Source organism: Lissotriton vulgaris, chromosome 1_2 (assembly GCF_964263255.1).
Source record: "Lissotriton vulgaris chromosome 1_2, aLisVul1.2, whole genome shotgun sequence".
In the NCBI taxonomy this organism is placed as follows: Eukaryota; Metazoa; Chordata; class Amphibia; order Caudata; family Salamandridae; genus Lissotriton; species Lissotriton vulgaris.
In genome coordinates this window covers 109,334,396-109,359,386 of record NC_141686.1, presented here as the reverse complement: position 1 = coordinate 109,359,386, position 24,991 = coordinate 109,334,396, and the positions used below count along the sequence as shown (strand labels likewise).

General features: G+C 41.3%; 1 protein-coding gene across 2 annotated transcripts in view; it reads left to right on the top strand.

Annotated features, from left to right (window-relative positions):
- Positions 1-24,991, top strand: part of LOC147734645 (protein mono-ADP-ribosyltransferase PARP12-like) — an 844,521-nt gene that overhangs the window by 775,701 nt on the left and 43,829 nt on the right. For both annotated transcript variants that reach the window (XM_086952943.1, XM_086952944.1), the window contains exons 9-10: positions 2,169-2,299; positions 4,736-4,884. In XM_086952943.1, coding sequence (XP_086809069.1) covers positions 2,169-2,299; positions 4,736-4,884 — 280 coding nt within the window. The remainder of the gene's footprint in view (positions 1-2,168; positions 2,300-4,735; positions 4,885-24,991) is intronic.

Sequence of the window (24,991 nt, the reverse complement as noted above, 5' to 3'; positions counted from 1 at the left end):
AATCTGTACATCTCAAACGCACTTTTAACAATAAAACTTTAAAAATCTAACATCCTATGCTTCTCCAGTACTCGCAAAAAACGATCAACATTTGTTTGGAGGATAAATTCCTGTACTTTAAACCAGGTGGATGAATATAAATATTTGGGCATCCTACTAGATCGCCAAATAAACTATAAACATCATTTAGACCTTGTGAAAACAAAATCAAAACAACTACAATTCGCTTTCAAAAGTATACAAAAAAAAAACTAAGCAGAAGCTCAACCAGTCACTTACTAAAGGTTGTAGCAGCAAAATGTCTGCCCTCAATCACATATGGCTCGGAAATGATTGATACCAAGGATTCTAAAAAGCTAAATCTTGCCCAATCAAGATTGTTCAAAAAAATGTTCTTAATTCCGCGCCATATTTCCCAAGCACAAATACACCTGGAATACGGATTATCAAACCATATACCGGCAAGACAAGGGGTCCTGGCTAAATATTACTGGTGAATGAGGGCCGCTGAAGATAACATGCTAGCCCATCACTGCTGGGAAGAGGTCGAAAAACAGGCAAGGCAGACCAATTCCCCATGCAAGACTCTTAGACAAGCGCTTCTATCGCTAAACCTGGAAGAATTTGGCATTCACCAATATCATATCTTGCTTTTAACCCCTTGCATGCTGATGACGGCCTCCAGACGTCATGCACTACGGTGCTCGTGTGCTGATGACGGCTGGGGGCCGTCATAAACCCGCCCACTTGCGATTTTGCCGCACAGGCGCAGAATCGCGGCCGCATGTAAGGGGTTAAACAAATCACTAAAAAAGCCATCAAACAAGCACTGTTGCAAATAGACAAAGCATTAGTGGCTGGCAAAAGCCATGCCTGGATTGTGATGCCAACGTATAAACAACTGAAACAACAATCCTATTTACAAGAATGCTTCAGGGATCACTATAAGAGGAAGCCAAGCTTACTGAGATTGGGGTGGTTTCCGATCAAAGACCCTACCCCAAAATGGTTACGGACTTGGCCATCTCTGGATTGTCGCTTCTCTGACAAAGGAGAAGAGTTGCTATTACACCTATTATGTATTTGCCCGGCCTTACACAATCTAAGGAAGATCCTCCTGAGACCAATCCTAAGAGAAACACACCTCAGGACCTGTAGGGCGGCTGTGATAAAATGCCTCAGTGGGTCTTCGATACAACTTACTGAGATTGGGGTGGTTTCCGATCAAAGACCTTACCCCAAAATGGTTACGGACTTGGTCATCTCTGGATTGTTGCCTCTCTGATAAGGGAGAAGAGTCGCTATTACACCTATTATGTATTTGCCCGGCCTTACACAATCTAAGGAAGATCCTCCTGAGGCCAATCCTAAGAGAAACACAAGTCAGGACCTGTAGGGCGGTTGTGATAAAATGCCTCAGAGGGTCTTCGATACAACTTTCCTGAAAAACGATAACATTGCTGACATTTGTGGCTCAAGAGCTCGAAAAAAAGGCAGCAGCAAAACAAGAACTGGGATATATGGACACTGTGCAGCCGGACCCAGATCCTCCTTGATGCACTTCACAGCCTAGTATCCTCCCTCTTCTCTTTTATTCCAAGACACTGCAAGCACTTTACTTGAGACAAGCGGGACAGACACATTTAATCAAATCTAAGCCCTAACGTGTGCTGCATCCCTTGTTATAACAGTCACTTGCTGGCCCCAATTTTCTAATGAGAGGGCCATTGCCTTATAAAGTGCTACTCCTGTTTTTATTCTTCTTGTATATTTAAAAGGGCTCTCCCTGTTTTTACACATCATGTACATTTGTGCCATGCTGCCCAGCACATGGGGGCATGTTTTATTCTATATGTTGTTGTTTACCACATGGTGGTATGTTCCACCCTTTTACGATTTTAACAAATCAAATAAAAATATTTCTCTCTCTGTTATTACTCTGCCCTTCCTACCTATGCAGCACTCTTCTGAGTTTGACCAAAACATTTAAATGGTCACTACACTTAGCACAGAAGTTGCTCTGAGTATTGTGGTCATGGTGTTTATGCTGTAGATAAGCTGACAATGAACCATGATATGTCTTAGTCAGTAGATATATTTGTATTGTGAATGAGTGGAATACATCCCCTCCAGATAGCAGACTCACAAAAGATGTTTGTATGTTCTAGTTGGTGGAGGTCAGAAAGCACTCCATGAAATTCAAGAAAATTGAGAAGTACTTCAAAAAGACCATGCCACAGCATTCCATCTCGAAGGTTCAGAGGATCCAGAACATTACTCTCTGGAATTTCTATCAAATGTAGGTAACGTATTACAGTTCTCCCAGCTCCTAGATGGCAGAGGATTTCACCAGACCTGTTACGATTACATTTTCATAGCAGCCGGGGTCGCTTATGGCTGTCATTTTAATCATCCAAGGGTGCACTGAGCGGCCACACAAGACTAGCACAGAACTGGTCAGCAATGATGGAGGTTCAAAAGGGCACTCTCTTCGGGCTTTGAGAAATCTACTTGCCCACATGCGATGGCAAGTCAAATTTTAGAAGGGCAAGCTATTTTTAGAGCTACTGGCCCGTTCTAATGAGTTGACAAAGAACATGTGTTAGTGTTATGTTCACTCAGAAAGTGAATGAGCAATAAAGATGCCTTTAAATCTAATTGTAATCTTTTAACATTTGATCTGTGGCAAAAGTCAATGGCAGCTTATGGCTTCTTACAATTTGCTGCTATTTTATCCTCGAGGTTTATGTTTACTTTTCTTTCTCTGACAGCAAAGTTAGAGGATTTTATAAAGTGAACTCTCTGACAATTAGGTTCAGGATGTCAGTTTTCTATCTAATGCACTACATGTAACTAGCTTGTAAATTAACTGTACAAACATTGCAAAATATATGTCATTAGCTATGATAGACATTCTGTACCTTCGCTTGAAAAAAAGATTTTAATTTGATGAAAAGAAATCAGAATACTTCACTTGTGGATGTGGAATTGATAAATATTTTTGCTGAAACCCAATTCTTACAGATTATTGTCTATACGCTATATAGTTTTAGCAGGAAAACTGCATGTTAATGGTTTCGCTTGTGGCCATTTCAATAGAAAATAAGCTGTTTGTAAATGTGCTATCACATCATGCTTTAGAAATATATTTTGTGCAAGTGAATTTTTAAACATAAACTGAGAAACATTTGCGCCCCTGCCCTGATGACAATGCTGAACTATGGTGAACTGAGAGGTAACTCAGGGGTCATGTGTACTCGATATGTGCATTACATTCTTATTATATTTGGGTGTATGGATAGTCCGCCTTTGTAAGAAAATGGGCACTAGGCAGTATATGGCGGCATTTAGGATCCTTAGCACAGACACTATTAGATAGGTGGTTAATTGTATTGCTAAATCTCTTATGTCAGTCTGGGCCTGGCGAAGTAAGTGTATGCAAGTCAAAGACTAGGTGATGATAATTTGGCCATCTACAATATAGTACATCTGCTGTTCACACTGCACTTGCTATTAAAAGATAAGATGTTTTTGCTTTTATTGCTAATTTGCAGAAAGCCAAGTGGCATAGTCAAAAAAAGGGGCTGCTATGTAGCAGTACTTCAATTTATCGTATCTATTGTATGTGTATTATTGTTTTGATATTTACTATGTGATCTTATGTTGAATGGTATGATACATTTCATTTGTGTGAGGGGCATATGATGTATATTAATTCCTCCCCTCTGATCCAAGGTTTTTTTATTAGCTGAATAACCAAAACAGTGTGGGTCTGCACGTGAGCACTTAAATTATTCTGTATAATGTTTAACTCCTAAAGTTTTATTAACTTTTTATGTAAAATGATTTGAAGATCTAATGGTTTTATTTGTACTTTCAAGACTTGGTGTTCAAAATAAATTTATGATGATGTGGAGAAGTGTGGCTCAGGGGTTAGAGGCGGCAGACCCGGAAGCTGAGATAGGCCCTGGACCAGGGTTCAATTCCCCGCATCGGCGGGTCTTGGGCTAAAAATTCCACGGTCTTGATAATTCTTGCTCAGGTGCCTCCTCGACTCACGGGTTCACGCTCTGCAACTCTGGGCAATAGCTTGCTTAATCTCCACACTGGCCCCTCGCGGCGGGATGCCTGGCTTTCACCTTGTGGATACCCTGCCGGGGCCTCTCACAGGGGAATACCAGGACGGGTTCCCTAGGCAAGCACCAGGATGCCCTTTGTGGTGACAGGTCGCGCTATATAAGTATACCTACATTTACATTTATTAGAAATTGAGCAATGCTAGAATGCCCCTAGTCTAGCAGCTAGCTGTAGTCATGACCAAAGAAAAGCCTTTCGTTGGACTCGGCTTTAAATGAGTGACACATGTAATCACCAGTTACCAAGATTGCAAGTTTTTGTTTGTTGGGTGGTGAGCTGGCTGAAGAGAAGACTCACCTCGGATGTGTAAACACAGGGGTGAGTAGAAAGATGAGTGGGAGATATATGGATGTAGCTGAGCAGCCAGAAGGGGCACCATGCTGATGTAAAATAGCAGAATAGGCACCGCTTAAAGTCGCAGACATCAGTGGCACTGAAGTCTGGGCCCAGCTAAGAAAATATCTCAAGGGCCCCAGACAGCAGTGGCTGTACCAGAGGGCCAGTGCATCTAAACACGGCCTAGAGTGTCACGTCGTACTGATAAAACATCCCATTCTCTGGAACCTTTGCGCTTCTATTTATTTGTTTCTCACCACAGGCAGAAGGATGCAATGGAGAAGCAGAACAAGACGGAAGTACTTGAGAAGCAATTGTTCCATGGTACAAAAAACATTTATTTGGATGGCATCTGTCGCAATAACTTTGACTGGCGAATCTGTGGATTAAATGGGACTGTGTATGGAAAGGGTGAGTACCACTGATTGAATTTGTGTATCCTAGAATGGGCACCTTCTAGAACGACAAACAAAACAGCTGCCAAGCTTGAGTTGCACTGCCGGATGCTATACTGACAGACCCTCAGCTTGTCATGCATCCTGCGCTGGTATGGGTCTTTATCCCATAGGCTATGATTTCATTAAGATGTTAATAGAAATTAAGTTAGGTCAAGCTAGTTTCCATTCCCACAGTGGCAGAAGTAGTATCTTGCAGCTTTGTTAGTGTCTTACCTAAGAGACAGCCAAAATGTACACTTAATTGAGCAGGAGTGTTTGCATGTTTGCATCTTAGATCATAATTCATGTTTGGATTTTCTTACTTAGAGGGCATCTTTGAGTGCACTAGTGAAAGAGACTTCAGGGGTCTGTGTGGCCTACAGGGCAATCAGACAGTGCCCGAAGGGCTTGAGTGACAGGTCAGTATGTGGATTGGCTTTTTTGCTGTTTGTGGACCTGTTTCTTGGTTGTGAGTGGCTTTATTTCACTGGTTTTGCCACAAACCTGCCTGCAGCAAGCACAAGTGCATGTAGTTGCCCATAGCACATATGAGGCTTGTCTTTACAATTCGAAAAAAAGCCCTGATTTGCAAATGTGGGCCACTTTTTTGCTGCCAGATTTGCTAATGGGGCCACTTTTATTTCAGTGTCCTGATCTATTTTTTACAATGCATACACCCATTACAAGATTTAAAGTGAATTCAACGATAATCTGTGTAGCTTCCTCCCCAGCCCTGTAGTAAATTAAACATACCACACACAGAGCTCGGTATTTGCACGTCTTTATTCTCTAGAGTGTAACCGTTAAATGACACGTACTGCGTCATGAATTTTATTAACCCCACCCTATCACTTATTTCACTAGACTAAAGACAGAACTGTCCCACGCTCTATAATACCCAAGACACTACATCTCCTCCTTTGTTAAACAAAAAGTACAAACAAAACATATGTACATGATCGTTTCTCAATGAGTCACTCTTCCAAATATCATTGTGTGAGGCTGAGGAGACACAGGAGAAGCAACCACAGCAGGCGCTGGAGAGCTAGACAGAGCTGCAGTCCTTGAGCTCTCCTGGCCCTGCTGACAGAGTTCCACTCCTGGGCCCACATGCATCATTGTTTCATTTTGCACTTCCTAATTTGCGATTTTTAGGGAATCGCAAATTAGGAAATGCAAAATGGGATGCATGTACATTTTCGCAAAATATTTGAGAATCGGTAAAAATCGCAATTTTTACCGATTCTCAAATATTATGCGATTAGCAAAGTGCGAATTCGCAATTCCCATTCATTCCTATGGGCTAAAATGCCCATAGGAATGAATGGGAATTGCGAATTCGCAATTTGAATTCGCAATCCAGCAATGCATTTCAAGGGTGGAGAGGGGGGTCCAAATGACCCTCCCCTTCACCCATGAAATGTACTTTTGAGTATAAGTTACATACACACATGTCCTAAGGACATGTGTGTATGTAACTTTACAGTTTAAAAAATGCATGTTTGTGCTTTTTAAAACAATTTCGCAAATTACCACGAGGTTCAACTTCGTGGTAATTTGCACTTGCAATTTCAAATTTCGCAATTTGAAATCAAATGATGCATATTTATTTATTTATTTGTTGAAATTTATAGAGCGCAGCGAATACCCTTGGGCGTCTTGGCGCTAGTAAATTCCACCAGTCCACACTCGTTGCATGAGGCTCATTGGTTGAATAACCATGTTTTTAAGAGTTTCCGGAATTGATAAAGGGACGAGCTCGTCCTGATGTTGTGCGGGAGGGTGTTCCAAAGTTTGGGGGCAGCCACTGTGAAGCGACGGTCACCCCAGGAAACTTTCTTTGATCGTGGGATAACTAGGTGGTACAAAGAGGAAGAGCGGAGCTGCCTTGAAGGTACATAAAGTTTCAGTTGGTTTTTAAGCGAATGTGGTCCTTGATTGTTTAAAGCCTTGTAAACTATACACAAAGACTTGAACTTAATTCTATTTTCGATTGTAAGCCAATGATACTGCCTGATTATTGCTGATATGGATTCAAACTTTGAAGTTCCTGAGAGCAGACGTGCCGCCGCATTTTGAATTGATTGTAATTTGTTTTTGACCCTAACCTGAGCGTTGAGGAAAAGACCGTTACAATAATTCAACGCTGTTAGAACTAAGGAACTCACCAAGGTTTTGATTAAGGTCTCCGGAAGAAAGGGTCGAATCTTTCTGATCATTTTCAATCTAAAGTGTGCCGTTGAAGCCACTTTGTTTGCGTGGTCCATGAAACTGAGTCCATCATCGAAAATGACGCCTAAGTTCCTGACTTTTGATGTGGGGGTGGGAGGGGAACCAAAGGCAGCTGGCCACCAGTAGGAGGACCATGCTGGAAGAAGTGGACCAAAAATAACTACCTCGGTCTTCTCCGAATTAAGTTTGAGGCAGTTAATTGCCATCCATTCTCCGATTGCGAGCAGACCGTTTTTAAAGTTTTGCGCTACTTCTCCTCCATCACCCTTGATAGCCAACACCAACTGCGTGTCATCCGCGTACGATGTTAGGCTCATCCCATAAGCCCTGATGACATTGGCAAGGTCCGACACATAGATATTGAATAGTGTCGGACTAAGGGATGAGCCTTGGGGGACACCGCATGGCAGCGAGAGTTGGGCAGATCGAAAAGGTCCAAGGGTGACCGCTTGCGTTCTATCTGCAAGGAAGGAGGCAAGGAGATTTCTGGCTGAGTGACAAATGCCCAGTTTTTCGACACGGTCGATCAGGATGTTATGGTCGACCGTGTCGAAAGCTGCTGATAGATCTAGCAGTACTAAAATTGCAGTCCCGCCTTGGTCACGAATAGCATTTTAGAAATCGCAAAATTGCTGTTTCTGTACTGCTATCGCAATTTTAGAAATCGCAAAAAAGTTGCGATTTCTAAAAAAGCATGATGCATCTCAAAAAGCATTTTTGGAATCGCAAACGGCCGATTTTAAGGAATCGCACCGTTTGCGACTCCAAAAATGCTTGATGCATGTGGGCCTTGATGACTGGAACCATCAGACTCCGAGGCAGCTGCTTGAAATGTTAGGAATCCCTCGCAGCGGCCTTTCCAGGATGGTGAGCAGTCACCATGTGTCCCTTGCTAGTCACAACTTAGAACAGATCAGCATCGAATGGGGCATCAGATTGACAAGGACACATCGAGTGGAGCATCAGATTGACAAGGACACAATCGCCTTTTTGAAAAGTAGTGTTCCGTAGCACACCAACGCTTGTCTGCACAAGTCTTCACGCTGGATTTGTGAGATGAATTGGTGATTCGAACTTTCTTGGCATCAGTTGTTCTTTCGATGTCCAATGGGCAGCTTTGTACCATGGCTCTCCCAAACATCAGGGTGGAAGAATAGGGTGTAGATTGGTATGCACGAAGAGTAGAAAGAGAGCTGGCTTGAGCTCAAGTCCATCTAGGGTAGCACACTGAGCGGCCTTCTTAAGAGTGCTCATAAAGCAAGCAGAAAAAAAAACAATAGCCTGTGGCCAGAGAGGTGTGCCTTTCTGGTTTTTGATGTTTAAATGAGTAAGAAAGTCTTTGAATTCCTGACCATTGAATGCTGGGCCATTGTCAGATTTTAGGACTGACAGAACACCCCAAGTTGCAACTATGCCTTCTGGTCTTACAGATAGTTTGTCATTGAAAAGAGTTGTTTTAGCATGCATATTTTTGAAACGAAATATTACCATGCATACCATTACTACACGTTTATATTTAGTCACATGAAAAAGCCCTTCACCATGCAAATAACTAGCAAGCACACATTCACCATGCATACTATTTCATAGTTTTTTTGTTGTTGTTGTAATTTACTATTGTTTTTTGTTGTGAACACAAACCAGAGAAAAAGCTGTAAATAGAGGTGGACATTTTGATTCGACCGTAATATTTTCAACAGTTTTACAAACTACCTCCAAGATGGCAGACGTCGAAATGTGAGAGGGGCACATTAGTAATTTTGAAAGGAATATTTGTTTTATTTTAATATAGTGGGTCAGTCATAGTTTTAAAGCCCAAAAATAAACATTTACAGGATATAGCTTGCATTTAATATTGGTTATTCCCCTATTACACCTATAAAGTCTGCACTCCTAATTTGTGTGCATTCCGTATCAACCCTCTGAGGTGATCGGATGTGCTAAGCATGATCGGCATTTTGGTCCTAGAGTTACAGTGCCACCTTCTGTTGAAAGTAAGTATTATAAAGATATTCAGCTAGATTCATCAAAGTCCCGATTTGCGAGTCCTTAATAGCGATTATTAAGGAATCGCTATTAAGGATTTGCAAATCGGGATTCCTGTAGAAATCGCAAAATAAAATGCGATTCCTACAGCCTCCTTATTTGCGATTAGCAAATTGCTAATCGCAAATAAGGATTGACTCCCCATTCATTCCTATGGGCTAAAGGAGTGCGCCCCGTTCTTAACCCTGCCACCAACACTAGGATTTGGTTACTCAAACCAGTTCTTTCTTTGCCCCCAGATTTCATGTGCACAACCAGACTTCGCCCTCCCAGCTGGTGACACTGCTTTTGTCTCAAGGTATAATAATATTTACTAGTCCTTGAAACGGTCGTTTTTTGACAGGTTTTTTAATGTTAGTTTTAATTGGTTATGAGCCACTTCATCTATTGACACCAAGCATGTGTCTCTTCTCCTTTCTTTCTTATCCTCTTAGGAATCTTCAGCTTTGCATCTACTAATGAGGGTAAGCTATGTGATGTTGTTGGTGTAGTAGTGCTCGTTAGTGCTCTTGTACTCTAGACAAAGAACTCCTACTTAGTTTTTGTTTCTGTTTACTTTTCAGAATACGCTATGGCCCTGAGGAGAATCCTCTTTTGAGTTATAGGGATTCGAAACGCGTAGGCCTTTCTTCTTCAGTCTGCTTTTTGTTGTTCTTGTGCTAACTTGTTTCACACTTGAATTTTTTGTATTTTATTTTCACCTAAATTGTGTTTTGAATATAATTGACTGTGACAAAATCATTCCAGTTGGTTATCGACCGAAATCATTTGTGTAATTTCTGTTATAATTAGAGCAGACTGTTTATACTTCCTCCACTGGTTTATTGTTCCACCAAGATTGTGGAAATCATCTCTGTATTTTCTGTTTGAATGCTTGAATGTGAATGTGAGTGGGATGACTGTGATATGCGTGACTATTGAAGTGGTGATTGAGATTTTATCTTCTTGTGCCCTATTTCTCAACTTTGCGCCTGCAATTTTCCAATCTATAATGTACTAAGTATTACGTTTGGAATTTTTTTAAAAATAAATAGCTATTAAATAGCAATTCCCATTTTTGAATTTCTTTTCTTCTTTGGATGCCATGAAGTGTGTTAAATGAATATATCAGTATTGGCATACTTCCTTGTTAGATTGTTTAATAGGCTCAGCCTTACTGATCAGAGCCAGCCCTTCTCTGTTAGTATAAGGTGAATTACGGCAGGGCGATTGACAGGCTGGGCGATGACATAGACCGTTGGCTTCGGCTCCCGCTTTCACTGGTGGGGAGGGTACCTTTAATGAAAATGGTTGTGCTCCCTCGCTTTCTCTTTCTCTTCATCAACATACCCATAGTGGTGCCCCAGCTCTGATGAATAAGCTGGCGTGGGCGGGTAAGGCTTGGTGAGTTGCATTCGACACTCTTAGGTTGCCATATACTGTGGGGGTCTAGGTGCGCTAGACTTAGAGCTTTAGGATTACGCAGGCTTCGCATGCCCATTGTTGGGTTCATGACCCACATGATCTACCTCACCTCCAGATTGAAAAAGTGGCTGCTGCCCCAGACCTCTTACCACATTTCTTGGCTAAAGCGCCAATTCAGGCGCAGTGGGGTACTAGATTCGGTGAACTCCACAGTTCATGCTTGGCATGTAATCCTTAGAATGTAATCTGGTGCTCTCCTATATTCATCCCAGCTGCGTGTGGAGTGGTTTCAGTGGTTCACTCTCAGCTCAGAGTGCGGACTCTTTGCTCGTTGACTAGTCTGCACATATATGAGATGGGTGATCTATTTAAAAACGGCCAGGCGAGGACATGGAAGGAGATGGTTGCTAGCTTGGCGGAGCCCTCTGCACTAACACAATTCCATTTCTTTAGAATATGCCATGCAATGCGAGCTATACTGTGTAATGAGCTCTTAGAGCCAATGGAGGTCCCATCCCTGTCCATACTATTGCGCTCACAGTAGACTGTTAAGCTAGTTTTGCGTCTTTATACCTCAGCACTACTTGCTAAGATGACTTCATAACGCTCCTTGTATCTATGTTGATAAAGGTGAATCCTAGAATCCACCTCCTTTCTTTCCAAAGGAACGACATTTTGAGCAGGTAACCAAGCTGGATTTAACTTAGAATTGGCTTGTCTCCCTCGCAATAAGAAGAAAGGAGAGTTTTTCAGTACATGTTTAATTGTGGTGGGATGAGCCCGCCATGTATCACGTAAGACATCCTTAAGTGGAATTTTAGTATCTAATGATCTCTGAACACAACCTTTAACAGCACGGTTCATGCGTTCAGCAAGACCATTTGCTTGCGGGGAATAAAGTGCTGTTTTGAGATGTAAAATACCATGGTAATCCAGAAACTCTTTCATCTCTGCAGAAACAAATTGCACACCATTATCAGTGAAAAATGCATTTGGGAATTCCCTCACAAGCAAATTCATCCCTCCGAAATTCCAAAACAACTTTGGTGTTGACAGTACTCACACATTTTGTGGAAACCCATTTGGAGGTATAGTCTACTAAGAGGATTACAAACCTCTCAGAAGGTGACAAAAGATCAAAAGGACCCATTATATCTATCTCTAACTTTGTCCAGGGTTGACCAGGAACTTGCACAGGTGACAAAGGGGCTTTGTTAACAACTTTAGATTTGTCATTTGCTGAACATTCATAACAATCTTTCACAACATTCTCATATTCTCATATTGGTGGCCCATATTGGGCCACCAATATCTCTGACGTAAACGTGACTTGGTGAGACTCCTACCCAGGTGTCCTTCGTGGGCAAGATTGATCAGTTTGGGTCTTACATTTACAGGAGGAATCAATCTCTCACCACGCATCAAATCATCTTTCATTAAAGTCAATTCATCTTTGACAGGCCAGAAAGGCAAAAGCTCAGAATCAATACCTTTATTGTGCACAGGCCAACCCTTTATAACCATGCTTTTTACAAGAGGAAAAACAAAATCTTGAGACTTGGCCTCAAGCCATTCTTCTCGAGAAATGGCAGGTTCTCTGACCCAAGAAATACTGATGGATTCTACATAAACATGGTCTTCATGATCTTGCAAAGGTAACCTGGAAAGACAGTCAGCAGCCTTAGTCAAAGAACCAGGTAAATATTGCACTTGGGAATTAAATTCTTCCAATCCTTCACTCCAACGTCTAAGTTTCGGAGTCAATCTTTCACTCTCCTTACAAGAAAATACTTGCACTAAAGGGCGATGATCCGATCTCACAGTAAAAGGAATGCCCCAGAGATAAAAAATGTTTGACTGCCCAAACTATTGCAAGAGCTTCTCTCTCTATGCAAGAATAATTTTGTTCAGCCTTTTTCAACTCACAAGAAGCAAACGCAACCACCCTCTCTACTCCAGCATCACTTTGAGTGAGAATAGCTCCAAGACCAGATAAACTGGCATCTGTTGTCAAAAAAGTCTTCTTTTTTGTGTCAAAATGTCCAAGACTGGGTAAATGACTGATTGTTTCCTTTACAACCATAAAAGCCTTCATACGCTCATTACTCCACTCAAAATGGGAACCTTTTTTCAACAAATTCCTAATCGGTTCCTCAACAGAAGCAAAACCCTTAATGACTTTGGCATAAAACTCCGCCAGCCCAAGGAAAAATCTTACCTGGTCTTTATCACTAGGAGTGGGAGCATCCATTATGCTTTTGGCTAACTCAAGCTTTGGTTGAATCCCTTCAGCTGAAATTACATGACCCAAATAAGTCACTGAAGACACACCTATCTTACATTTAGCTCTATTCACAGTGAGACCTTTGTTAGCCAGCTTTACAGGAACAGACCTCACAATAGCATTATGCTCACAATCATCCTTACCTTAAATCAAAATATCGTCCTGAAAAAAAATTACATTGGACATCTCACCAATTACCATCTTCATGATCCTCTGAAAACACCCTGCAGCTGACGCTAGGCCGAAAGGCATTCTTACAAAGCGAAATGTCCCAAGCGGCGTAACGAAAGATGTCAGATGCTTCGAGTCTTCATGAAGAGGCACCTGATGGTACGCCGAGGATAGATCAAGCACCGAAAAGAATTTGGCTCCATGAAGCATGGTGATAGACTCGGCAATGTTTGGAAGGGGTTGTCGATCTACCCATATCCACTTATTCAACCCCCTGAGGTCTACACACCTGCGAAAACTCTTGCACCATCCTTCGGAGCCAAAACCACCGGAGCCAACCACTCCAAGGATTCAATCTCGATTACATTTAATTCCATTAATCTGTCAAGCTCAGCTTTGAGAGGAGTTAGCATCATATTAGGAACTTTCCTAACCTTGTGTACACAGGGTACAGCATTCTTCTTGAGAATGATGCGATGTTCAAAGTCTTTTAGTAGCCCCAGATTGTCTGAAAACACTCACCAAAGAATTGGTTTGAAGGAGAGATTTGATCAATCAGCATCACGTGATCAGAAGGTTTGAGGGCATTGGGATTGAGGAGAATACCCAAATCCCTTTGATGTCTCCACCCAGGAAGATTGTCCCCCTATGTGAAACGTACATTTTACCCACAGTTTCCCTTCCTTTGAAGTGAATTCTCATAACAGTATAGCCAGAGACATCAATGTGAGAACCTCCATAGCTGACAGGATTAATGTCAGGTGAAAGCAGTTGTACATTCGGAAAGGTTTTGTTCCATATCTCATTACCAATCATTGTGAAGAGAGAACCAGAATCTGCTAATAACACAAAAATCTCACCCCCAATTTCAACATTACATTCTGGCATAGTAATAGGATCAGCATCAATTACTCCATCACCTCTTACACTAGACATAACTAATCTTGGATTAGGAGATACAGTTCCAACATTTTGCATATAGTGAACTTTCTCACCCGATCTACAAACTCTAGCGTAAGGGCCTTTTTCATCCCACATTTTAAACAAGTCGCTGATCTGGCATAACAATTAGGAAACATCCTATCCTCGTCGCCAGTGTTAAAAGAGACTTACAATGGTTAAGATGTTAAAGCAGTTTATTGATGAATACACCACCAAATGATGCCTGCTGCTTCTCCAGTCTCCAGCCTCAATCTGACTTCCAGAGGCATCACCAAGGAGACCAGAATACAGAATACTCAAGGTTCTAATGCAGATGAATTCTAACAATAATAAGTATTACAACAAGGAATAAGCATTACAAAGAATCCGGCTTGTGGAGTCCAGTAGAAGGTAGCTGATGTTGCGAGAGCCAGCTGTTGGGGGTTGCTCCTGCCACTACTAATAAACTACTATTCTGCAAGCATATCGGTGTCCCTGTCCTCAAAAATGGCGACGAGGATGGGATAGAAGTGCTTTTAGATGGTTTTCTGAAGAGTAGGTGAATTTTGGAGCAACACTTGGAATTTTATAGAGGAGCTGTGTTACCTCGACCTTGAAGACCCCCAACTGCCGAAACTGTGTGACGATCACAGTCTGGATGAAGGACTTTTGTAAGTAAATGATTTAATTACTTACATGATGGCATCTCGTTGATCGCCTTCGCCGAGCAGTGTGCGTGTTATCTGTGCTGGTGTGTACTTACAGTGGAAGGCGGCGAAGACTGCACAGCGCAGCGGCGTGTTTTCATTGTGGTCTGCGCCGGAGTTTGATGTGCGATCCAGGATACATGTGCAGTTTGGATTGAAGCCCTGGAAGCAGCACCATTTCAGCTTCTGTGGCGCGTGAACTCAATTTGTAGCCTGGCGTCTTTTGAATACTTTGCGTGCAGGTGTGCGCGTGTTCAACTCACACACTGAAGGCTACCAACGCATCACACGTAATTGACGCGTCTTCATGTGGGAGTGTTCGCGCGTCAAGCCAATAATAAAGCCCAGCTGTGTGCTTCACACGTTATAGACATGCTTTTCACCCCAGGGTCTCGCTGTGTGCCACCATTTTGTTCTTCTTTCATGAGGTGAATACAGTTACTGCCAGCTGCCAACCACGTTTATTGCCGTTTGCCAACAACGTTTTGTTTTGCTGGCTGACTTGTGTGATTAACTTTATTCAGGTCAAATCTTCCTGGAAACAATTTAGGGCGATAGGCACTCCGCCTATTTATTTTTCCATAGTCACTTTATCAACCAGTGGAGGCAGTTAGTCTACTGCATATTTATCTGCATAATTTTTTGGGGGGAAGTTTGTTTTTATTATGGCCTCACAAGTCATTGCACCACCTCCTACTTTTCTTCAAGATCCTGGTTCTCCTTCTATGACCTGGGAGGACTGGAAAGAAGCTTTCATAATTTATCTGGAAGCCATTGGGGGAGAAGATGATATTCCCAACAGGAAATTAGCTATTTTAAAACATCATTTAGGAGTGGCAGGAAAAAATGTAATAACACTTTCTAAACCACCTTCTGTCTCAAGAAACGACAATGAAGGATCTGGTGATGTGGAGGAAGACTCTTATGAAATTGTTTTATTAATGTTGGAAGAAAACTTTGGTAAAAAGTTGAGCATTGTTGTTGAAAGACACAACTTTTTTTCGAGCAAACAGATTCAAGGAGAGAGAATTGAACAATATGTTGCTGCTTTAAGGAAACTAGCAGCCACTTGTAGATTTAAAGATCTCAGGGATGAAATTATAAGAGATCAAATGATTAATGCTACCAACAACAAAAAGATTCAGGAAAAATTACTTGATCTAATTGATCCTACATTGGAAAACGCCATTAGCATAGCACTGCGTACTGAAAATACATCGTTATATGTAAAAGAATTAACTGACACTGATTCTAAAAATGAAAGCAATACTACGAAAGTGTATAAAATAAGCGACAAAAACAAAAAGAGTAATGTTACTGGTGAGGTTAAGGGTGAGGTCAAAAGTAAAAATGTTTCATCAAGTTTTAACAAGTTATGTTACAGATGCGGTAGTAACAGGCATTCTTCAGATGCTACTCATTGTCCTGCAGCAAGAAGCAGATGTTATAAATGTAAAAAATAGGTTATTATTCAAGAGTTTGTAAGTCTTTTAGTACATCTTACCCGAAACCTGTAATTAATGTAATTAATGAAGACGTTTTTGAGGACGTGGATGATAATGATGTTGAAGTACATATGATTGATGAGATTGATGATATTGGTAACAGTGAGAATTATAATCCCCCAAATGTGATATTTACGTAAATGGGAAAAAATTAGCAATGTGGGCTGATTCATGTTCTCCCTTCACCATAATCAGCAAACATGTCTGGAAAGAATTAGGTTCTAAGGCTCTTCAAAATTCTAATGTCAATCCTGTTGGATATTGTGGTAAAGAATTACCAGTAATAGGTTATTTTATATCCGTGATCAGATTTCAAGACAGAGAAACCAAAGCTAAACTATATGTAGTTGAGATAGGGAAATCTCTTTTAGGGTGGAGAGAGCAAAAAGCATTAAATATTATTCGCAATCCGAATCATCCCATGCAGGTACTGTTGACAGAAGACTATGATAATTGTGAATGGGTGTAAAAATGTCCTAATCTTTTTAAAGAAGAGTTAGGATGCTTAAGGAAATTCAGGCATCGCATCATTCTAAAGGCAGGTGTAACACCAAAGGTGCACAAAGTACGGAATGTACCATTGGCATTGATAGATTCTTTAAAAAAAGAGTTAGAGAGATTATGCAAAGATGGTATAATAGAACCAATAGAAGCCTCAGAGTGGCTTAGCCCAATTTTTATCGCACACAAACCTAATGGCAGCATCCCCATGTTTGTGGACTTAAGAGATCTTAATGAAAATATTTGGGTTGACCTTTATCCCTTGCCCCACATAAATGATATGTTAGCCACTGTTGATATTGCAAAATTTTTCTCTACCTTAGACTTATCAAGTGCATACCATCAAATACTACTACAACTGTAGTCTATTGGAGTATTTACGGGAGAAAGGGGTCTGTGTGAAATATGCACGACTGAGTTACTCTACTGTCTTGCGTTAGTTTATCGCCTTACCAAATGTTGGGCGCCATGTAGTGTAGTTCCTAGTTTCCCACTAGGCCCTGCGCATTGGAATAACATAAACAGTAGTATCGACGTGGAACTGCTTATATTCCAGGCCTCCACTGACTATGCTAAACTTAATTGGGTTGTGTTACCAACTAGCTCAGAGGTCACTGGAAACTTTCTTCTCTGCATAGGAAGTGATCAGCTTCCCCGGCACAGACAAGAAGGGATTCAGTTTTCCAACAACCGTGCAACATGACAACTTTGCTCCTCAGATCAAGAGTCAATCTCTAGGGTCGTGTGAAACAATAGACCTGTATTTCACTCAGTCAGTCTAGTGCAGTTTACTTTCACGAGATGTAGAGAATAGAGAGACGGGCGTTTGTCAATAAAGGGTTAACATTTATTGCACAGTCTTTCTTCTCATACAAGAGAAATGTATTGCCACAATTGCAATAATTGTTATTATAAAAAGTACGTACAGTAAGATAAGTATTGCAAAATAGAACTGTAAAAGCATTGATATGGTTTCTTAGCCATACAATGGTTTAAAAGTAATAAAACATATATACAGTCATATATACATTAGGCTAACATACTCAACTGGTGCTTCTAACTAAGCCTACCCCAGTGTGCCTGACCTAAGCCTAACACGTGAAAAGGGGAGTAAGTAAGTAGCTTTAAGTTAAGTTGGTTTTGCCAAGGTTTGTTTCAAGAATTCTCGTCTAAGGGTTTAGTCAACACCATACCTCTGAATAGAATGATGGAGGATTGGTATCTCCTTCAGGGGTCTCTCTCGATATCCCAGTCACCCGCGAGGGTAAACCGGAAGCGCCGGGACTGGATTTCTCTGCACGAGAAAGGCAGCGGCTTCTCTTCAGCGCGTCGAGGAAGGAGGGGGGACAGCGTCCGCGGGCAGCTGGAATCTGCTGGATGTCTTCGCAGAGGGACGGCTGTTCAGCTCCTTAAGCGTACTGCACCATAGTTCGCGCTTTAGCGGCGATAATGGTATCAGCAGCTTCACCACCACAGGATAGCAGGCTGCAGCGACAGAGTGCTAGATTTACCAACACGGGGTCTTGCAGCTCACAGCTCACAGCTCTCTCTTTCTCTTTGCTTAAGGCAACGTTGGTAATATTTATACCTGACAGGTGCCGGGTTTGACGCAAGTTTGCTGGACATAAGACGTCAATTAAAGATGTCACTAGGAAGTGATAGTTATCAGTTGCTCATTAGAGTTCCATTACTAATCAAAACATAGCAAGCGGGGATTTCCAGGTTTGCTAAGTTTTTATCTTGTTGAAGAACTCGGAGTGTTATCTAGGAATATCAGATAGTGACTACTGCTCTGTCATTGCACTAATTGGTCGCAAAGGAAGTGGCAGAGGGAACTATGCTGGAATGTGGCTCTGTTCGTGTGAGGCCAGAGATGACTTTTCAGAAAATCGCACTTGAACGGTTATGCCAATATAGGGAATAAATGGGTTTATAGCCGAATAGGGGCATAAGGTCACAGTATCGATCAGGAACCTAGATAAACACGCAACACCCACTCCACGGGTTAATGTCCATCAAAATTACTAAAACTAAAGCAATTAGATGCATGTGTAACATTGCCCACCCCAAAATACATAAATGCATTCGAAATAGGCGTACTTGAAATACATGAAATTTAGGTACTGTACGTTTTTTGAAGCATAGTAATCATTCAAAAAATTATTGCATATGAAATCAATGAACGATTATGCATAAAGAATTACACATGAAGTATCTCTGACAGAAGAAATGCGAGATAAATCATCACATAAAAATGCATTGTAATAACATGTGTGCTAGAGGCTGGTGTAATGTTTTTATGTGTGTCTCTAGATGTGTTTAGAAATAGAAGTGTGAAGCTTCTGTTCTCTAAGAATAGTTTTTACGTTAAGCAAAGAATTGTTCGTGCCAAAAAAAGGTCAATGTTAGAAAAATTGTCCAATTCAAAGAAAATAGATTTCCAAAGCTCTTGGCAGTTTTTGTTGATCAAAACTGAAGGCCGAATTCAGAGTTCATGGGAACGCTGTGTGTCGGAAAGCTTCTTAAAAAGTTATTGTTTCTCTATGGGTGAGAACATCGTATCAGACAGGCTCTCAAAGAATTGGTCTACAAATTCAGGTGATAGTTCAACCAAATTAGATAGCGCTGTAACTTGGCAGGTGTGAGAATGATTGCTGTCATCGAAGGCAGGACCAGCAAGGCTCACAGAACGTTGTACCTGGGTGATGTTGCTTTTGTCACTCGCTCCACTGTTACCACTTGGCTGTAGCACAGGAGTCTCCACAAATGCCGTCATCAGGATTGGTAGCCGCTGGGGACAACACAATGCGTGAGCCGTTATTGGACTGAGCAAAGTATCGACGTCCATTGGTACTGCTGATGGAAGTGAAAGACAGATGTCCAACACGCATTCATCTCCGCAAAGCATACACCGTAGCACAGGTAAAATGCAATTTTGCCATATTGGTCTGAATGAAAGGAACCAGGTCATGTTTAGATCTCTCAGCCTGGCCAATCCGAGGACGTTAGTTATCCTGTCCCTCTAGCGCATTGCTAGGATTGTCTCTTCCATTCCCATGGGAGCTATGTCTGAGCCGAGGTTTGCCATAACGAAGCAGGAGGGTCAAAAATAAAATCCCTGCGACGAGTCCCAAAAATAATGGTATGCCGCCAAAAATGGAGTGCACAAAATTAGGAAAGATTCCCAAATTTGCCTGGAAGGGTGTTAGCAGTCCCGTAAAGACTGTCTTAAATATGCCTGGGATGCTTGTTGCACTAGACATGTTAAGGAGTTGGCTGAACATTTCTACGAAATGCACAGAGCAATTTGTTGATAAAAGGTCATGAACTTCAGTAGCTGTCCTTGCAACTAGAAGATCATACGTCTCTTTAGATGACGTTATAGGCACTGTTGTCTGTAAAAGTACAGATTTAACTTTGCTTAAAGTATCAATTCGTATAGAATAGAGATTCAGACGAGGCCAGATGGGAGTCACTGAGTCTGGAGGCCCACTCGGAAACAATGCTTGCATACAGCATTTGACCATGGATGTTACTTCTACTAGATAACTTTTCCCTGGCACGAGGCCACAACATCTGTGATCCGTTCTAAGAATGTAACTCCCGTTCGAAAGTTGCATAAAGAAGGGCTCTATCTGAGTTGCAGGTGTGACTAGCTGGTGGCATGAAAGGTTGTTTGAATTTCCATCACATGCTCCGTGTAAATTAATACCCTGACACAAAAGTATACCGCTTAGTGAATGTTTACAATTTTCACCACTAAGAAATACATTTTTGTCGCTGTCACTATAGCAAGAATGAGTGTATGGTAATTTCCATATAGATTTTACATATCCTTTACCCAATTGTTCATATTGGCCAGCAGGTATGTACTCAAGGCACTTTTTAAATCGGAAAGTTGTTATCGGAATTGTGATAATTCCGTGTATTATCCATTCAATGACAGGACTCTCTGACATTGTCAATGGTAATCTCTCGAGTTTTTCGATGCTCAGGATTGTATAGTCTGCTCCTTTCTGTGCCAAACTGATCTGTTTATCAGTAAGGTTAAAACTGGAAAATAATGACGTTGTGTTGATTAAACGCCAAGGCACATAGCCTGAACGAAGATTTTGCAGCGTCCAGCCTAATTCTATAATAGAGCGTAATTGAGACTGGCCATGTTGTAACATTAGCAAATCTCTGTCTATCACATCAAAGGCAGAGGATACAATATTGTCCAACGAATATATTCTGGAAGACAGAGTCATTAACCCATTGTCTACCACAGAAAGTGATTTCTCCAAATTAATACGATCAATTTCCCGTATTTCTTCAGCAGTTTCAATTTGCTTTACTTTCCAAGCCTCGTTGTAAGCAGCATAGATACTGGTCGCTATGAAACGCTTTTGACGCTGTTTGCGTGGTCCAAGAATGAAATCGCGCAAATCAGCACCTTCTTTTAGTAAAGATAAGTGTTGCTTAATTTCAGCCAGTGTGGATGTTGTTAGCCATTCGAGGCAGAGTTTCCCTACACTGTATGTTGTTATAATCCCTGGATGTTGTCTCTGGGAATATCTTGAGTCTAATCTGGTCATTTTTAACCCCTGTGTTTTATTCAGGAATCTATCTTGACAGCTGTTTGTGTCAGTAGGCCAGATTAACCACTTTTTCCAATCAGGATGTGTTCTGTTCAAATTTAAAATTTGTGACACGTCTAACTCAATATCTGCGGTTACATTTTCAGGTATTGGCTTTGGTATAGACGGTGTTTTAAGGTCTTTGATCTTAGCTAGGCCAAGACAAGATGTTTGATGTATTGTGTCATTTAAAAACAACATTTGTTCTGGTATCATGCAGGTTTTAAATAGTGCTTCTATGCCTTGCACCTGCCAATCTTTTGTACCCCAAATTGTTTTCGTTTCAATATTATTTTTCCAATAATCAAAACCAAATGTCATCATTTTGTCATAAAATGCTTCTGAATATATCAATTTAGAATTTGTCAGCATTGTTTTCATTCCTGTTTTATCTAACAGTTTGTAATAAAACGTTTCTGCATCACTGGTGTTAAACCCTGAGAAGTATTTGAATTTCTCAAAAAATGCTTTAGAACTGCTTTTAGGTGGTGTAGAACAATGTTCCCATTGATTATACATAAAAACATTTCTAGGCTGTGCAGATTTATGCAAGTAATGATCCCCATAGTGGGTGTAACAGAATAACTGCTCATAACTATATGAACCTTGTAAATAATCATGATCTGTGAATCTAGCTGACATTACTAAATCAGACATCATGTCATTAATACTGTTAAAGTCCCAATCATCAGAGAATGTACTCGGTGTCACAAAGTCACTTAAGGAAACCTTTAGTTGATGAGGATACTTCAGGATTTCGACCGGACCATAGATCTCATAGTCTGTTTTCTCCCATACTACCCCACCAGGTATTGGAATTGCTGTGACATTTACTGTTGTCAGTTCTCTTTTCTTCACGTGGGATGATCTGTGTGGTTTCAGGACTAGGTTGATGTTCTGACTTGCTGTGTCCATTCAATTGTAATGAACTTTCCTAAAATTAAAACTAAAATTAGGCATAGTAGGAGTATGAATACCCCTGAAATAATCCAATGCTCAATCAACGGTGAATCCAGATATAGTTCTTTGATTTGTTGAAGGAGTCCTGTTGAATTTTCTTTAGAATACTTTTTTGTTTCTGGCATCACTTCGGGGTCGTTTTGATCTTCAGAGAAGTTGTCGAAGTTGATGAAATAACCAGAGGCAGTTCTGTCAATTGATGGGATTGTTCTTTCAATCTGTCTCTCGGTAGCACTTTCTGATGCCACATCATTGTAGACTGGTGTTGTTTCTTGACGAACTGTTTCAATCTGTGTTTCAAGAGGCACGAGTTCCATGGCATTATTGCATAGTCCTTCATTGTGCACTGCAGGCTGATCGAATGTGATTAGTCTTTCAGTTTGAACCTCTTGGATTGTTGCAAGTTTGGGTATTCTGTTGTTTCTTGCGAGTCCACTGGGCCTACTGTTGATTATAGGCCACATGCTTGTGGTTTTACCAGATCGATGGACACGACTCTGTTCTCCTTTTTACCAGCAAGGGGCGGTAGCACAACTGATCTTGTTCCGGTGACTGCTAAGACAGGTACTGCTTGTCTGTAAGAAGGCCCAAATTCCTTCTTAACCGCGATCTTTTCTCTGACTAGATCCCCAATCTTTGGAATCCAGACAGGCCTTGCTGGGGCTGTTGTGGGCGGTGCCTCGTCAGTGGTACTTGGCTGTTGCTTTAACTTTATGTTGCTTAATGATTTTCTTGTTTCATTCAGTTCCTGTAAAACAGCCAAACGATCCTTTACATCAAAGTGCTTTGTTTCTTCTTGTACCACTGACATTTGACTATCGAGGTCCTGAACTCGCATTCTAATTCCGAACAATAGTTCGTATGGGCTGAAACCTTTTAGAGAATTTCTTGGCATGTTGTTAAGACTAGTCTGGACACTTATTAAATGTTTGACCCACCCAGCGCCTGAACCTAATACCTTCGCTGTTATAGATTGCTTTATGTCACGGTTTTTTCTTTCTACCACACTATTCCCTTCCGGGGTATGACGGACAAGAATACCGCAACCCAATTCCCATGCTAGCCATGGCCTCCTTATAGGCTCGAGAGCTGAAAGCAGGACCCTGGTCAGAATGGAACGTGGTAATTGCGTATGTGCCGATAAAGACTCGCAAATCTTTTATAACCGTTCTAGCGTCAGCCGAGCGCTGGAGGCCTCATTTTTTAAGTGCTTTTAGCCTTAACTGATTAATAGGACGCAGGTTGGCGTGCAGGCAGCGTTACGCTGTTTCTGATCGGTAGCCGGTAGCATGGTTCACTACTGCGATCCCTATTGCAGTTTTCACAGTTGTTTGCATATATTTGGTGTTCTATACTCATTCCCGGCCACCAGTATACTGATTGTAATTCAGTCAGAGAAACCTTAATTGTTTGGTGTCTCAGACCCAAACCCATATGTGCGTCTGCTATTAAAAATATTCTCCTGTTCGTGTTTGGAATTACTCTGTCCCCCACTCCAGGGATTCGAGCAAAAGGAACGGAGTTTGCATCGATTATGTATGCATAATTGAGTGGATAGTTTACGGGTAGTGCTGCACAGTCGCCTTTTACGGTCGTTTTTACTGCCAGCATGGTTTCCCCGTCTATGTATTTATCTGTATGCTTTTTTGTGGCTACGGAAGCCGGTTTAGTTGCTTCCGCGGTGGCTGTATTAGCCAATGAATTCCCTGCAACGTGAACGCCATCACGTTGAAGACTCTGTGCGTGAATCACGTGAGTCTTTTGTAGTTCTTTACTTAAAAGAGCTACCTCGTTCCAGAGCAATTTATGCTTTATTGTGGCACCTGTGTCATCTTTGTAGTCGTTTTTGATCCAACTCTGCAGTTTATTGTTGTAAGAGTTGACGCAAAAATGAGAATCGCACACTATAAGTGTCGGGAATTCGCGTTCTGCATTTTCAAGCGCCATCTTTAAAGATCTGATTTCAGTTCTCTGAATCGAACACTTTCTTACAGATTCAGTTTTTGTTACTTTCGGTCTGATTTTACCGCACAGCCAACGACATTTAATGATCGCACATGCTGCGTCGTAGGATTTTCTCTCTACGTTGAAATGCTGTACAGAGCTATCTGTATAGATTATACAGGCATATTGTGGGAGAGGCAGAATTTCGATTGGCAGAGGATATTCTTCTTCATACTCTAAATCATTCAGTTCTTCGTATTGCGGGGAGAAATAGTATTTCACGTCTTCCGCTCCTAGAGAATCTATGCACTGTATCCATTTCGGATCCAGTGACACTGTAGGCAGGTTTACTGGGCTGAATAGCGCTTCGAAGGCGGATTCCGCTGTGAGGATGTTAATCCTTTTGCCGTGTGCTAGTTCTCGTTCATTTGCTAATGCGATTTGCACTGCGTTCACAGTTCTTTCTGTGTGACTGAATGTTTTTTCTGCTTGTGTGTACAAGTGAGATTTAATTTAAATTGGTACCTTTTCTCCCTCATTAGAGGTTAGGTATGTGAATCCGCATCTTCCTGGGATGACTCGGATTACAAGATCACGTGTGTTGTCACGTGTGTCTAATTTTGTTTTTGCTAACATGTCTGTTTGCAGTGATCTCAAAATTTCTGTGTGTTTTTGAGTCCAATTGATTTGTTTAAAATCAGGTTTAATTAGTTCGTAGAGAGGTTTAACCCTCTCTGCGTAATTTAGAATGTAAGTTCTTCCGAAATTCAGAAAACCTAGAATGGAT